The sequence below is a fragment of the Penicillium samsonianum genome (assembly GCF_028829775.1).
Source record: "Penicillium samsonianum strain IBT 33392 chromosome Unknown utg000007l_segment0_segment0, whole genome shotgun sequence".
In the NCBI taxonomy this organism is placed as follows: domain Eukaryota; kingdom Fungi; phylum Ascomycota; class Eurotiomycetes; order Eurotiales; family Aspergillaceae; genus Penicillium; species Penicillium samsonianum.
In genome coordinates, this window is record NW_026643265.1 from 2,273,898 (window position 1) to 2,287,790 (window position 13,893).

General features: G+C 48.8%; 6 protein-coding genes across 6 annotated transcripts; 2 read left to right on the forward strand and 4 right to left on the reverse strand.

Moving 5' to 3' along the window:
* Nucleotides 1-19: 19 nt before the first annotated feature.
* Nucleotides 20-2,730, reverse strand: N7471_011724 (ribonuclease P/MRP protein subunit POP1; the record flags this gene model as incomplete). Its single annotated transcript, XM_057284443.1, has 2 exons — nt 20-2,323; nt 2,392-2,730. The coding sequence occupies 2 exons, from the start codon at nt 2,728-2,730 to the stop codon at nt 20-22; spliced, it is 2,643 nt and encodes an 880-aa protein (XP_057130709.1).
* Nucleotides 2,731-2,954: 224 nt separating this feature from the next.
* Nucleotides 2,955-5,096, reverse strand: N7471_011725 (putative MFS drug efflux pump; the record flags this gene model as incomplete). The annotated part of the gene is made up of 8 exons (XM_057284444.1): nt 2,955-3,365; nt 3,425-3,555; nt 3,625-3,997; nt 4,055-4,434; nt 4,489-4,645; nt 4,700-4,758; nt 4,813-4,891; nt 4,944-5,096. The coding sequence occupies 8 exons, from the start codon at nt 5,094-5,096 to the stop codon at nt 2,955-2,957; spliced, it is 1,743 nt and encodes a 580-aa protein (XP_057130710.1).
* Nucleotides 5,097-5,575: 479 nt separating this feature from the next.
* On the reverse strand, nt 5,576-6,808 carry N7471_011726 (PaaI family thioesterase). Its single transcript, XM_057284445.1, has 2 exons — nt 6,369-6,808; nt 5,576-6,251 (listed from the first exon to the last, which is right to left on the reverse strand). Exons 1-2 carry the CDS (start codon nt 6,786-6,788, stop codon nt 5,874-5,876), a joined length of 798 nt encoding a protein of 265 aa, XP_057130711.1. The 5' UTR covers nt 6,789-6,808; the 3' UTR covers nt 5,576-5,873.
* A 1,183-nt stretch (nt 6,809-7,991) lies between these two features.
* On the reverse strand, nt 7,992-8,958 carry N7471_011727 (lytic polysaccharide monooxygenase auxiliary activity family 9 protein; the record flags this gene model as incomplete). Its single annotated transcript, XM_057284446.1, has 3 exons — nt 7,992-8,289; nt 8,350-8,392; nt 8,445-8,958. The coding sequence occupies 3 exons, from the start codon at nt 8,956-8,958 to the stop codon at nt 7,992-7,994; spliced, it is 855 nt and encodes a 284-aa protein (XP_057130712.1).
* A 1,222-nt stretch (nt 8,959-10,180) lies between these two features.
* N7471_011728 (uncharacterized protein) lies at nt 10,181-10,489 on the forward strand (the record flags this gene model as incomplete). Its single annotated transcript, XM_057284447.1, has 1 exon — nt 10,181-10,489. One exon carries the CDS (start codon nt 10,181-10,183, stop codon nt 10,487-10,489), a length of 309 nt encoding a protein of 102 aa, XP_057130713.1.
* An 892-nt stretch (nt 10,490-11,381) lies between these two features.
* N7471_011729 (uncharacterized protein) lies at nt 11,382-12,643 on the forward strand (the record flags this gene model as incomplete). Its single annotated transcript, XM_057284448.1, has 2 exons — nt 11,382-11,478; nt 11,541-12,643. 2 exons carry the CDS (start codon nt 11,382-11,384, stop codon nt 12,641-12,643), a joined length of 1,200 nt encoding a protein of 399 aa, XP_057130714.1.
* Between the last annotated feature and the right edge of the window lie 1,250 nt (nt 12,644-13,893).

A 13,893-nucleotide genomic window follows, 5' to 3' on the forward strand; every position in this document is an offset into this window, starting at 1 on the left:
AGGTTCATCGAACTTGATATCATACAAATTCCCATACTCCTAAACGCCCACTCTTCTCTCCCGAGGTCCGAATAATACACATTCTTCTCTCGGAGGCCTTGACATTGGGAGCCAATACCTTCGAAAGCTGGATAGACCCAATACCTGTCCCTTTGCCTTCAGAGAGATTATAGTTTCCTGTAGTGACAAAACCAATCAGGTCATCCTCGGTGGGCACATCCAATGGCTCAGAGTCACATTCTCCATCAGCAGAAGAGATGAGAGCCTTGGCAAGGAGACGCCGAGCTTCTTCAGATTCGGGCACAGTGTTTCCTCCGTTGGAGAGCTTCGGTTGACTAGGTTTGTTGCTCGTTGCCGAGCCAAGGTCGAGCCATTTTTGGCGTAGAGCTGGGTCCGTAGGAAGCCGGTAGATTCGTGCGCGGGGTGTGGGTGTGCCTCGCGTCGTGAGAGAAAGATAGACTGTGGAAAGGGTGGAGACATCGACGGATGTTTTGTCCAGCTTACTCAGGCTTTGGTAGGTATCGGCCGGAGGGAGACGAATATTGTGAATATTGAGGGGCGGGATGATGGGTGTCGAGGGGTCGTTTTTCTCAGCCTCGTTGGACTCGGTTGGCTTTTTGTCCGAGCTGCCATCGGCAGTTTTTGTAGTAGCATCGTCCTTTTTCGGCCCTTGAAGAAGCCTTTCCCAGTCACAGGCCCACCCATGGCCTATCTCGCCCTTTGGACGACCATCACCCAACGAAATGTTATCGAACTCGGGGCGCCGCCCCTTAGGGCGTCGCTCCCAATCACGTCGAGATTTCTCGGTCTCACGCTGACCCCATTCCCACCCAGCTTGTGTTCCTGGGAAATCCCCAGGGAACCAGGCCTCGCCTGCTTCGAAAGCAAGCTGCTGCTGCTGCTTCAAACCGCCAAGCAATGGGTTTCCTCCGCTGGATAATGGGTAGAACATGATTGAATACCAGACCGGGACAACGCATTTCCATGGTAATAATACGGTCCAGGACCCCGGGGCATTGCTGCGTTTGGCCCGGGCTTGTGGCTTGTTTGCGAGTATCATGATCGGAATTTGAGGGTCTGATGGTTGGGGTGGTGGATATTCACCAGGACCGGCAAGAGTGCGGCGTCGGTTGATAGCCTTCTGGCTTGGGAGTTGACGAGCCGCTGCTAACCGAGTGGATCGGTCGAACAGCTTAGAGGGACCTTGCATTTTGTCCGGATGCCATGTAGAAAGTAAGATAGCAAGGTCATTCATGTGGGATTCGTTGTCGGGGACGTGAAGTGTGCGTGGCGGGAAGTGTAGGCGAGGATCAGAAATAGCAAAAGAGAGCAGGGCATTATGCGGTAGTGAGCACGGATTCGACACCCCCAGAAGAGATGGCCAGACGGCTTCTGGGCTCCGTGCTGGTGGAGCATTGCCATCTGTCCCAAGAATCGGTTTCAGTGCCGACAGCAAGGCCTCGGTAGACCCTGGCCCTGTGATTTCAATACTACCAATTTCGAATCGCAGGTCCTCGACCATGACAGGGGGATTTTGAGATTTGGATACACCAAGAACATCCGTCCACAGCTGCAGGAACGCCGAAGGATGGACTCTAATCCAGAGTTTCCGGTGATCTTTCTTAGATGACTTGGGCTGAGGTTCGTCGACATCAACCATCTCGACATCTTCCTGCTTGGCACACCATATCAATGTCACTGGTGCAGTTGGACGTTTTGGATGATCTTTTTCAAAAGTCCAGGCCTGAAGAGACCGGGTTCCGGCTCTCCATTTCTTCCCCTTGGTGCCCCATGCATTGTCCCCGTCGACACCCACTGCCGTTAGGACAGCCTGGATAGCTGGTTCCGTTCCTTCCAACTGAATAGTAGACATATAGCTCATATCCCACGCCACGGCACCCCGGGCGCCGCGAGCCCGGTGCGTAGGCCGATAGCTTTTCTCGGTTGGGGACAAGGGAACAGCAAAGCGCCAAATCGGGTCTTTGGTCGTCGCCATATGAGCTCGCTTTGCATGATACAAATGAGTAGGTAGCCATGCCTTGCATTTCTGGCGCTTGCGGTACTTAGGCTCTGCCGCAATAGGCCTTGACAGCTTGTTCTTCTTGATCTTGGGAACTCGTGGTGCAATATCGAAGGCATGACTTCCCTCCTTCTCTAAGGAAGTCTGGTTCTCTTGATCCCGCTTTAGTCTCGCGGCCGCCCGTCGGGCCTTTGTTTTCGAGTTGATAGCCTGCAGCCGCCGAGCGGTATCGAGTCGAATGCGCATCATCTGGGATGGCTTGCGTCTGCGCGCCGTAACAGTGGGTGTTTTATCCTCGGCCATCTAATATGGTTGAAATAGCGAGTTAGTCAACGGTTATTGGCAATTCGTAGTTCATTGTCAATGAATACCTCTCGCTTGGCTCGAGCCCTCAACCTCCGCGGAACTCGCTTCACATTATGACTCGCCGTCCGCCGCCGCAGTGAGCGGGGAACTTTTTGGAAGGCTCGCGTCGTGAGCGCATTTTTCGACCTCTGCATCCCCTCCTCCAGAGCTTGGATCTCAAATGCCCGAGCTGCAGAGTAGGCGGCGACATCAAGCTCGCCCGTTGCGGAGAGGGCGGCGTCGGCCGACTGCACAGCCAAGGTGCGCGCATCAAAGGTTTTGGCGCGTTTGCGAGATGTCCCGGCTGGGCCATGCGGACCTGAGGGAGCGAAAGGTTTCCGCTTGGCAGAAGAGTGGGAAGCCATGGCTGATTGAAGTTGTGTGCATCGACGTTTGAGTAAAAAAGTTGCCGGGCTTGGCGCGTCATGATCGGCGGCCCCATGATAATCTTATTTACTGCTCTTTTTCCTATTGATATCTACTTTCTTGAAATATCTTCCAATCACATTTTTGATACATTGTTCTCGTAATTCAGACATCTCCTGTAAGTGACCAAATAGTTCGCATAAATAGCAATTGGGATATGCCCTCACATTACCACGGCAACATGGTCTGTCATATACTTCTGGATGTCGCCCAAGAAACAGGCGGCCACAATGGAGACACCACCGAATGCAATACTGACATAGTATACCCATTTATATCCTTCGGCAAATGCAATCTGACCAGCCCCTACGACCATTTGATATGCAGTCTCATTTCCAGCAATACCAGGGATTGTACGCAGCTCGCCCAACAGTGAGGCACCTGTCAGCTCAATTGCTTCGCCAATCAGTTTGACGTCGGTGATGTTAAGTTCTTTCATCATCACACCACCAATGTAGTGCGTTGCCGCGGGGACAAACTTCGAGATGAAGACATTGTAGTAAATGGTGTAGCCGATGCCACCGCCTACCACGCGAATAGAGAGGGTGAGTGCAGAGATAGTGGCAATCAAATCCTAGCGAAAAGCCAGTCAGTAGGCAAACTTCCTTCATTATAAATTATAAAGCAACTTACATCCGGGCAAATGATCGTGGTAATAATCGAGGCTGGCACCACAATACCTCCAATTCCAAGGCCAGCAAGGATGAGAATTCCCCAGAGCTGATACATATTATCGGTGCGGCCAATTGCCATAGCACCGCAACCTGTTTTGTGGAAAAAAAAGACCAAATTAGCTTTGGGGGGACTCTTTCATACCTACCAAGAAAACTCACCTGCAGTCATCAGCACGCTACTGATGATCAAGAGCTCCTTGTTATGCCCACGAAGCACACTTAGCAGCGCAAGCACAGTACATGCTCCTGCCATGATTGCAAAACCAATAGGGAGACTGCGAACGCCCACATCTACTGGGTCATGGCCGTAGACATTGAATGATTCCGTGGGCCAGAACATAAGCACGGAGAAGAAGTTGGCACCGGAGATGAAAGTAATGACAAGGGTAAGACCCAGAATCCGAGGCTCTTGCTTGAGGCGAGATGGAAAAATGGGATATTTGGCTCCGTAGATTTCCCAGAAAGCAAAAGCAACAAGCAGGAGGAACCCAATGATCAATGGTGCCAGAACATGGGCAGATGTCCATGGGTACTAAATTAATATGTCAGTAAGATATGTTAGCCCCGCGCAGGGTATTTGCAAGCATACCATATATCCACCCCATTGCAAACCGGCCAAGAAGACAATCAGACCAGTGATGCTGAGAAATCCACCAACAAAGTCGATCCGTCCAATTATCTCCTTTCGGCTCAAACCAACTGAGTTGACTCGTGGCGGAGGGAAGTAGAACAAAACAGTGATCAACAGACCAAAGGCGCTCCATGCAGCACAGAACGCACCGACATAGCGCCAATGGGTGTGATACGCGATAAGCTGAGCCCATAGCACGGACGGGCAGAATGGTACGATGGTTAAGATAAGGACCGACACATAGACTCCTCTCTTTCGAGTCGGCGCCATCTCGGAGGTTGCAGCCAGTGCTGTCAGTTCATTGATCCCGGCACCGGCGCCAGCAATGGCCATGCCCGCTGTGTCCATGTCAGCGAATGTCTATGTACTTCGGTATCTGGGCAAATACAAACCGATGAAGTTGTTCATTGTGTGCACTGTGCTGCAGATGATCATTCCAATAACGATCAGAGATGCTCCAATAATAGCGACTGGGCGGCGTCCGATTAGATCAGATAGAGATCCAACAAAAGGGCATACACCAGCAAGGCCGAGCAAGTTTGCGAGAACCTAAACAGAAGGTCGTTAGTCGATAGCCCTATACTTCAATGAGTATACACTCACAAACCAGACCCATCGGTCTGCTCCACCAATGTCTCCATAAATGTAGGGAGGGATTCCGCCTAGGGAGAAGGTATCAAAATTATATCGTAGCTTTCATGTTGTTTTTGACATACCAAACAGGTAGACTGGGATCTGACTTCCAGTCCACAAGAAAGCCATGGCAGTAAAGCCCATGAAGCGACGGAAGGTCATCTTTTTAATGGTCAGTATTGTCGCAACCACAAGTTGAGCAACCGAATCCTACTGGGATATCCTTCTCAGACTCATGCATAGCTTCTTCTGAGCCCAGTCCAGTCGTTTCCTGGTGACTATGCTGTGAAGTGCCAATATTTTCGTGATGTTGGATCACAGCCTTCTCGTCGACCGGCCGACTCGATTGAAGGATTGATTCCGCCATGATGAGCGTGACTCAAGGGCAGCACAATTGTAAACAAAAGAAGTACAAATGGGAGATTGATCTTGGCCCCAAATCAAACAAAATTGGATGTAATTCGAATTCGACTGAAATGTGGACGATATTGAAAATTAAATCCAGAGTCTCGAAGAAAGGACACGAGTATATAACTTCATTTCAGCTCACTGAACCAGTCCCATATGTCATGATTTCGGAATGTAATGAATCAGAGTGGGGAAATGAAAACAAGCTAAGGCGCATTGAATCAGATAGCCGGGACTGGAATGCTTGAAATCCAGAAAATACCGAGGCAGCTTGGCAATTCTCTCATACATAATTGTGGTATTTCTGGGGCAAAGACGCTAGGAGAAATGCGGGGGAGCAAACGTGGAGAAGGTGGATGCATCTAGTTGGCTCACGAGTCATTGCTCCGGAGGCCCATACCAGAATAGGGATCAGCCCCGAAACAGTCAGAAACGGAATATTAGGAGAGTTTGAGTTTTGAATTTATAACCTTCTCAAATGTACAAGAGACGCTGATTGTATCTGTATGAAGTCATCAGATAGCGCATATTTGTACAGAAATAGTTCATATATAAGGTCTGTTTTCCCTTGCCAGCTTCCTGCTTTTCAGTTGACCTCGTCCAAGGGGACCAGGAGGTCGGTGCTGAGTTTATTACAACCTCGGCGGAAGCCTCGGAGAAGTCGCACGATCGAAGCAAGCCGCGTATTCGTAGATTTCAAGCCATGTAGCGAGTAAAGTGTGGGTATTTGCGCAGTTCAGAAATATTCCCCAACCTTGCTCAGCTGGAGTGTCTTTGGAACAACGAAAAGTCCCGTCGCTTCAACACATAGCCGACCTGCCATGTCACGGACCTCACACTTGGCGTATGCCTTGGCGTCCGTGCTCTGTTCCTGATCTAGCGTTGTATGCAGGGAATAGAAATTGTCCGAGTGGACCGGTGCCCGGTAGTTGAGCTCGAGGTTGGCAGTGACCCCTGTTCGCGATGGGAAGTGCCGAATAGCTACGCGCCCCAGGTTCTCATCGATCACAGTGCCGAGCGCGCCCCCATGGACCATGGTTGGCCAGCCTTCGAGGCCTGGTCCCAAGAAGACCACGCTAATGATTTTCTTCTCTTTGTCATTCCAGAAAACTTTCTGCCAAGTACGAGAATAGTTAGACAAGGCGGGATCCCGAGGTTCGGCAGTCAAAAGGTTCGGCATTCATGTAAGATAGACATGCCTCGGACCTCAATGAGAAAACGAGAGACCAACCTGTAATCCCAAGCCCCTACTGCCAGCCAAGGGGCCTGATGTCAGCCGATGGGTTTTGTGCTTGTCCGCGAAGTTTTCGTAGACATCTTTTTCCACGTAATCGGGGTTGCGACGCAGCTCCTGCACAATGGGGAGTCCAATGTCGAACACCCGATGGATTTCCTGAATCTCCATTTGGTCTTCTAACGAGCCAGGAATCGGTGGCTTTGCAATTTTGTTGTCCAGCCATTTCCCTGCACCGACGCCAAGTGTTCCAAAGATGCCGGCATAGATCAGGCGGCGCGTCCAACGCCATGGTTCTCGTGAGGCATTTGGTCGTGTCGCGGTGCTGACGTTTCGGACCGCTGGTCGCCAAAAACTTCGTGTCTGTATCGAAGACTGGCGAAGGGCCGACTGGAAGATGCTGCGATAATGTAACATGGTGGTCACATTGCCATTCCTCTAGAATTAGGATGTTGATTTAATCGGGGCTTTGCACAATTCCGGCCGAGGCTCAATCAGGTCACGTGTACATTGCCATTAGTCATTTACATATGTCCACAAGGTTGGATGTTCTCTGATTAATTAGTGATACTTAGTGTTAGACCTTGCCAACTCCCATGGGACCAAAAAGATTTCAGTCCCATATCCTAGTCCCATCTCCCCTATAGGACTAAAAGAATCTAGTCCTATTACCCTAGTAGTCCTATAGGGGTCCTATAGGAGTTATAGGACTCCTATATAGTCCCACGCTACTTGGATATGATCCGCTTATCGTAAGGGATGCCGTGGGTGATAGGGATATCCCTGACGTCAAGGCCGAGAATCTGGTCTCTGTTATGTTAAGTGAGCTGGCGGATGGTTTCGGGACTGTCGTCTCGGAGAAAGATATTCGTGTATAGGCAACTGATGTAATCTGAAATCACAAGGACTGTCAGATCATCTTGACTTCGAAGCTTTACTGTATGACGGACCGTTCAGGAAGTACGCAGCACTAGTCTTATTGCGTCGTTTAGGCGCCAAACGATGCGGTTGAGCAGGCCTCGGAAATAGACGAAGGTTGTTCAACGGTGCTTGAATCTACGAGATAGTAAATGAGATAGTAAATGAGATCATAAATCATGAAAGGTGTAATATAATGATATCGTAGAACTATCTAACTATGAAATAGTCGAAAGGTAGGCCCTAAGATTCTGATACTATGGATACAGTTATATGACCACTGCCAGATATCAACCGAGGGTAATGAGTGTCATATATGAATATTTTAGTGGCAACGGTGCCTTTAAGCCTGTCAGTTCAAGTACAAGTGACAGCGGGGAATGAAACCTCGCTATGCCCGGGAATTTTTCCAAAATGGAGTTCATGAATCATGTCAAAGGGTAAATCCTATCTTCAAACTACCACGCATTATGTGGAGACTATGCGAACTTGACAAACTTGAAGCAAAGTGGCGCGATTCTCTCTCTAACTAGGAACACTACAGCATTCTACACAGCTCTGAGTGATAAAAAAAGCCCTGGCAAGCAAGAACAGATATCATCTGAAAACGACTGACATGAGCGGCGAGAGACTCCATCAGTATCAACCACCCCCCCCCCCAAAAAAAAAGAGAAAATCAACGATAGACCGGAAATGGGCCGATTACTTTAGTAGCTGAAAGCACGAGCGTGCGCAGCGAGTGAAGGCGCTTTCGCAGGTGCCCTCATCTTCCTTATCGGAAGTAGTAGCGGCAGCTGTAGCATTGATGCTAGCCACATTAGAAGCAGAGGTAGATCCCGACCCACCGGACCAGACTTCCGGACCAGGCATAGGATAATCCTTGTAGCCATTGTAGATACTGAAGTTGAACGAAGGATCATCTTTCTTGTAAGCACCGGGGAATTTGACCGTAGGTCCGGGGGTTCCATTGCCACCACCGACAACCTTGACTTGAGCACAGCTAAAAATTCTGTCAGTATTTACTGAAAATGTAGGAGAGGCGTGAAAAAGCTTTACTTACGAGTTATAAAATTCGGCTTGTCCACCCGCGGCACCGTGCACACCTGTTCCTGAAATTAGTACCCTTTAATTATACCAAGGATATAACAAACATACCAATGTGCTCCGGCCGAATTAGGTACTCCCCGTCAGGCAAACTCGCAGGAATCGTGAACTCAATACGATCCTTGTCGTAAGTACACCAGGCATCCTTGGTAAAGTCCTTGTTCTTGTCGCAGACGCCCTCTTGGTGGATCTTGAACCAGTCACCATCGCCCTGGTATTCCTTAGCCGTGCTAGGAGCCTTAGACATGTACACGAGGGCAGGACCAGGGTGCTGCATTTTAGCACCAACAGCAAGCTTCATGGCAAGCTTGGATCCGGCCTTGACCTCCGCGGTACCAGTTTTGTCAGCAAAGCTGAAGGCACCCTTATTGCAGCGGAAGTCAAGCACATCAGGGGTCATGTCGTCGCGGGTGTTGACCCATTTGGTTGGGTTGTATTTGGCGGCACGAGTGTTTGAGCGGACATACTCGGAAGTTTCCTTGCCGTCAATAACGAGGGCGTCGAAGAAATAATGAGCCGAGACAATGGGCGCGATGGCTGCGAGAGCGACAAGTGAGAACTTCATTTTGAAATCAATGAAAGAAATGTTGGACTTTTGTAAAGAACTAATTGAGGGGCCAGCCCACGGAAAGCAAATATACTGAGATAGAAATGAACGGAAGAAGCTGCTCGTAATGACTGTGTTGAAGCCATCAGTGTAGGAAATACGTCGTACTTATACACTTTCCGATTTTCTATCTTGCATGAGGTACGCATCTTGACCCCTAACATTGCATAATACCAAGGTCTTACTTTGAAACAAAACTGATGAATCTCTGTCGCTTAGTCTCATTAATCAGGAATGGCCAAGGCGTTATTAGGGACCGGGAAAGGGATATCTGAAACGCAGTCTAAAGCTGCCTTGGTGAAGGCTGGCTGCTAGGCCCTGGTATGGCTTTTTCTACGACAAAGATGCTTTCGTGAAGGCTTAGCTGGTAAGCCTTGCCACGGTTCTTTCTAGGCCAGAGAGGTCTTACAATGCCTGGCTGAAATCCGAGTACAACATAGGCTCTAAAGAACTACGGAGTAAACCATATTTTAGGAACTCGGTGAGAGCGGTTCTAGAGAGATATGAATTTCGGTAGAAACCATGCTCCCACCTACCGATAAAGGCTTGGCATGTCAGTTTATAATATTATTTTACAAGATAGGAAGCAATATGATTGGTAAATTAGAAATAAAATGTCTTGGCGCGGTCATCTAGACTTTCGGTCACTAAATATGTTACAAAGTGTTCCAGAATTTAGCCTGATTAGGAGTATCTATTCGGTATTGGGAGGCTTGCTTAGGGCTGTCGCTATGTATGTTAGAGTAGATACGGGTCGTGGAAGAACTCGAATTTCGGCGATCCCGAGGTCGTGTTGGCGGCTTAATCATCTATGTCTAAGAGCATGGGATATCCAAAGCTCTGGAGATAGTTATGAATCTCACTCTCACTTGTCCTCGATCAATCCTGAGTATTGAGGAGTATTGAGGCAAACTTGCAAACTTCAATTGATCAAAATGAATCCCTCATCTGCGATACCGCTATTTTGTTACCTAACCATGATGATTCTCCCTGCCCTGCTGGCCCTGGGGCTTCTATCCTCAGCCGATGCCGCCGCATCTTCGGGCTGCGGCAAACAACTTACCCTCACCACTAGAGTCCACAATATCAATAGACGCGAGTACATCCTAAAAATCCCTGACAACTACGACTCAACCAAGCCACATCACCTCGTCTTGGCCTCCATTAGCGAGGCGGGAATATGAACTCTGTTATCAACGGGGAGACCATTCAACCCAGGTACGCCCTCGAAAGCCGAGCGCAGGGCAGCGCAACCCTAGTAGCTCCCAACGACAAGAATGCTAGCTGGGCCAACACCAATGGCGAAGACGTGGTCCTCATCGACGCCATCATCCAGCAAGTCGAGGGTGATCTCTGTAGGCATCCGAGCTCTCGCTTCGCGACAGGGTCATCGCCTCCGGGTTCTTCGATTGCTGAACAATCTTCTCTAGTGTCAAAGTCCTTGTTCGTGATCTGCATTTGCATGGCGCCGAATTTGGCGGAAAGATAGCCTTTGTCAACCTCACCAGGGGGTTGATTCGAACGGTTATAGAACTCCGTAACACGACAAGGTCATCAGTGGGTCGATATCTCGCAGCAACAAGGGGTGCCAAAGATCAGATAATTGTGATATCTTGTGACTTCGAAGGAGCAGTCGTGAATGTAAAGAAAGGCTCGGTTATAGAAAGTGGATAATCGAATTGGCGCGACTCTTCCTTCGGAAGCTTGAACTGGAGATATTGGTGGGTTGTGCAATACAAATTTAGAATAAACTGTAATTGTTTCGCCCCATTCAGTTAAGAAAGTGGAATTCCAGCGGGTGCAGACATTCTGGATAGGTACAAGCCTAGGATCTTTAGGTTGAAGATCGGGGAAAGTTTCCCGCCGCTGCGGACTTGCATTAACGAAGACAGCACAGGAATCCTCACCTTCGGCGATCGAATTGAGGACTCCACTGGTAGTTTGCCCACACGGGTTTGAGGCACCAAGGATCCGCCCATGGGTCCCTGACCAAGATACCGACACAGCCCTGGAGGTTTCCAAGGTTGGTTTTTGGGCGGGTTTCGGTGAGGGTGCTATCAAACTATCCGTCGGGACCCAGTTTGAGCTTAATCCGACAGAGAGAAAATGCCCGTCGGGAGAATATTACACCGTTTATGTATGTACAACATGTTTTGTTGTAATACATTCTACATATGAAATCATGGAGTTGCCATTTCGTCCTCGCCGTTCTTACAAACGGCATACAGTCAAGAATGTCGATAATAGCAAGTCCTTTGACTTTACCATGTGGTTTGAAACTTCCCAACAGGCTGGCCAAAGTAAATTTCAACCACAATCAGAGCGATGTTCATGCTCATCGGTTAGGGATGACTCCATATATCTGACACTGCTAGGCTGCCATGGCAGAAATTATGGCACCCACGCACAATCCCGACGACAAATTCAGTCGAGTGTACTCCCAATGGGGTGATGGAGGTTGGGGTCTGATTTTAACCGGTGGGCTATCCTTGCCAACATTAATTCCCCAATTTGCCGCTAACTCACATTGGCCATTTTAGGCAATGTTCAAGTCACTGAAACTTATCTTGGCGCTTCTGGGGATGTTGCCATCACTGGACCTCGTGAAAATAGTGCAGCCATTGAGACGGCTTGGCGCAATTGGGCTACTGCTACACAGGAAAAAGGAACTCCTGCACTTGTTCAACTCTGCCACCCGGGCCGGCAATCGCCCCTAGGCGCTGGGACGCGCTCGTTATTGACTAAAAATATCGCACCTTCTCCCGTCGCCATGAATATCGAATCTGGGTGCCTTGCCCGCGTGGTTACCGATGTGTTGTTTGGCACGCCCCGTGAAATGACACATGCCGAGATTGTTGAGGGAATACAACAATTCATTGACGCCGCTCGGCAAGCCTATCTGGCGGGGTTTAAAGGCGTTGAGTTACATAGTGCGCACGGATACTTACTCGCTCAGTTTCTGTCCCCTAGGACAAATCTGAGAACTGATGACTTCGGTGGTAGCCCCGCGAAGCGCGCTGAGATAGTCCTGCGTATTATTGCCGGCATCCGAGCAGCCACCAGTCCGCAGTTCTGTGTCGGAATCAAGATGAACAGTGTCGATATCAGTGAGCAAGGTGACGGCGGCCTTGCCGCTGCCCTTGAACAGATGGGACTTGTAATTGATGCAGGAGTTGACTTTATCGAGATTAGTGGCGGGTCCTTCGAGAATTTCTCCTTTTTGGAAGCCGACTCGCCGATGGATGCTACCACCCCGACGGTTGTTGTGCCAACTCGTAAGAAGAAGACGATCGATCGTGAGGCATTTTTCCTCGACTTCGCAAAAACAGTGCGGGAGCGTTATCCTTCCATTCCTCTTATGGTAACTGGCGGCTTCCGCAGTCGGGCCGCGATGCAATCGGCTCTTGAGAGCGGCGCTTGCGATATCATCGGAATTGGACGGCCTGCAGCGATGGTGCCGAAGCTGCCGAATTTAGTGATCCTCAACAAAGACATTAGTGACAAGGAAGCCAAGATCCAGCTCAAGCCGGTAGAGATGGGTTGGCTAATGAGCAAGGTGCCGATCAAGGCACTAGGGGCGGGCGCTCAGAGCAAGTATTATGGGGAACGTATCCGGAGGATGGGCATGTCGCCAACCGAGTAGATTTAGAAGACATACCACTATTTCCGACAAAGCACCTATAACTTAAGAGCCTATAACGGGCACCGCGCTTTAGCAGCGGCACCGGCACTAGTGATATTTCTATCCCACGGGGGTCCGCCCAGTCTGCCAGACTGGAATTAGGGCTTTTTGGTCTTAACTATGGGGGGAAAAAGTAGAGACCCCCTAGTCTTCCGCACGACCCAGTATAAAATGAGTATAGAAAAATACTGGTTAAAACTACATAAGTTATGCAGTGCTAGACCATTTGTGGGTTGGGTTGGGTTGGGTCCTGGGTTTTATGGGTTATGTCAAAGCCTACTCATAACTATTGAATTGTGGTTCTAACCAGCCAATCGAAGTATATGACAACTCTGTCTTTTATTGCCCCTAGTTTCTAGCAATTTATCTGCTCAATCTCAATAGTGAGGGAAGAACGGTTCTTTTCCATTTTTATAGTGTAAGCATTTGTATCACCTTTCTATTCCGGGTCGACCATAGCGATACTTCATTTGGGCCGTTGGAATTTATCGAAGGCTCACAGGTTGCATGAAGCATATGCGAGAGACGCCCCAACAATCAGTGGCTTAAAAATGATTCCCTCGGTATCTAATTGTCTATATTTTAGTGGCATTCAACAGCACTGGATTTTGAAACTGTCAACTACCCACACTAAAAACCCCTAATCTTGGAATTCTTCCATGTCAAAAGGTATCTGCTTCCGCATCTGACTTTAGGATAACATTGCTACTAGAAACAAATAATCATTCCGCTATAGGGCATCAGAACCATCTGTATAATAATTTCATATTAAACTTTTTTTTAACGGGAGACGGTTGGTAGAGACAAACTTGGAATGCTAAGGGGTCGCTGACTTATAAAAAGACTGAGTTCTTTATTAAGGGTAGTAGTTGCGCTTTGATATCCTCGATGGGGTCAAGATGGCCTCGGTCTGATTCATGTATAGTATTGTTGGCCGCGTATTCAGTCCACTCTAAAAGTTAACACATATATCTGCGTTGCTCTAGTATACCAATCGAAGACGATGTTAGTCTTTATGACCAAGCCTGCTAGGCTCTGGTTAGCTTGAAGCCGATAAAGATTTCCTAGAGTATCAAGGAAAAACGATCGACGACACAGTCTTGTTAAGTTGATACCTCGGTTGTTATTTTTGGTAGCTTTGAAGGCTTCTGGAAGGGCGCAGACGTTTCACTACGAAGATTTTACAGGTTAGGCAATGAGAGTAGTAAACC

Bases quoted from the DNA above. Each gene is read 5' to 3' on its own strand.
- N7471_011726 (XM_057284445.1), bottom strand. From the start codon at position 6,788: ATGTTACATTATCGCAGCATCTTCCAGTCGGCCCTTCGCCAGTCTTCG. The intron at 6,252-6,368 runs GTTGGTCTCTCG...CGTACTTGGCAG, and splicing joins GTAGGGGCTTGGGATTACAG to AAAGTTTTCTGGAATGACAA.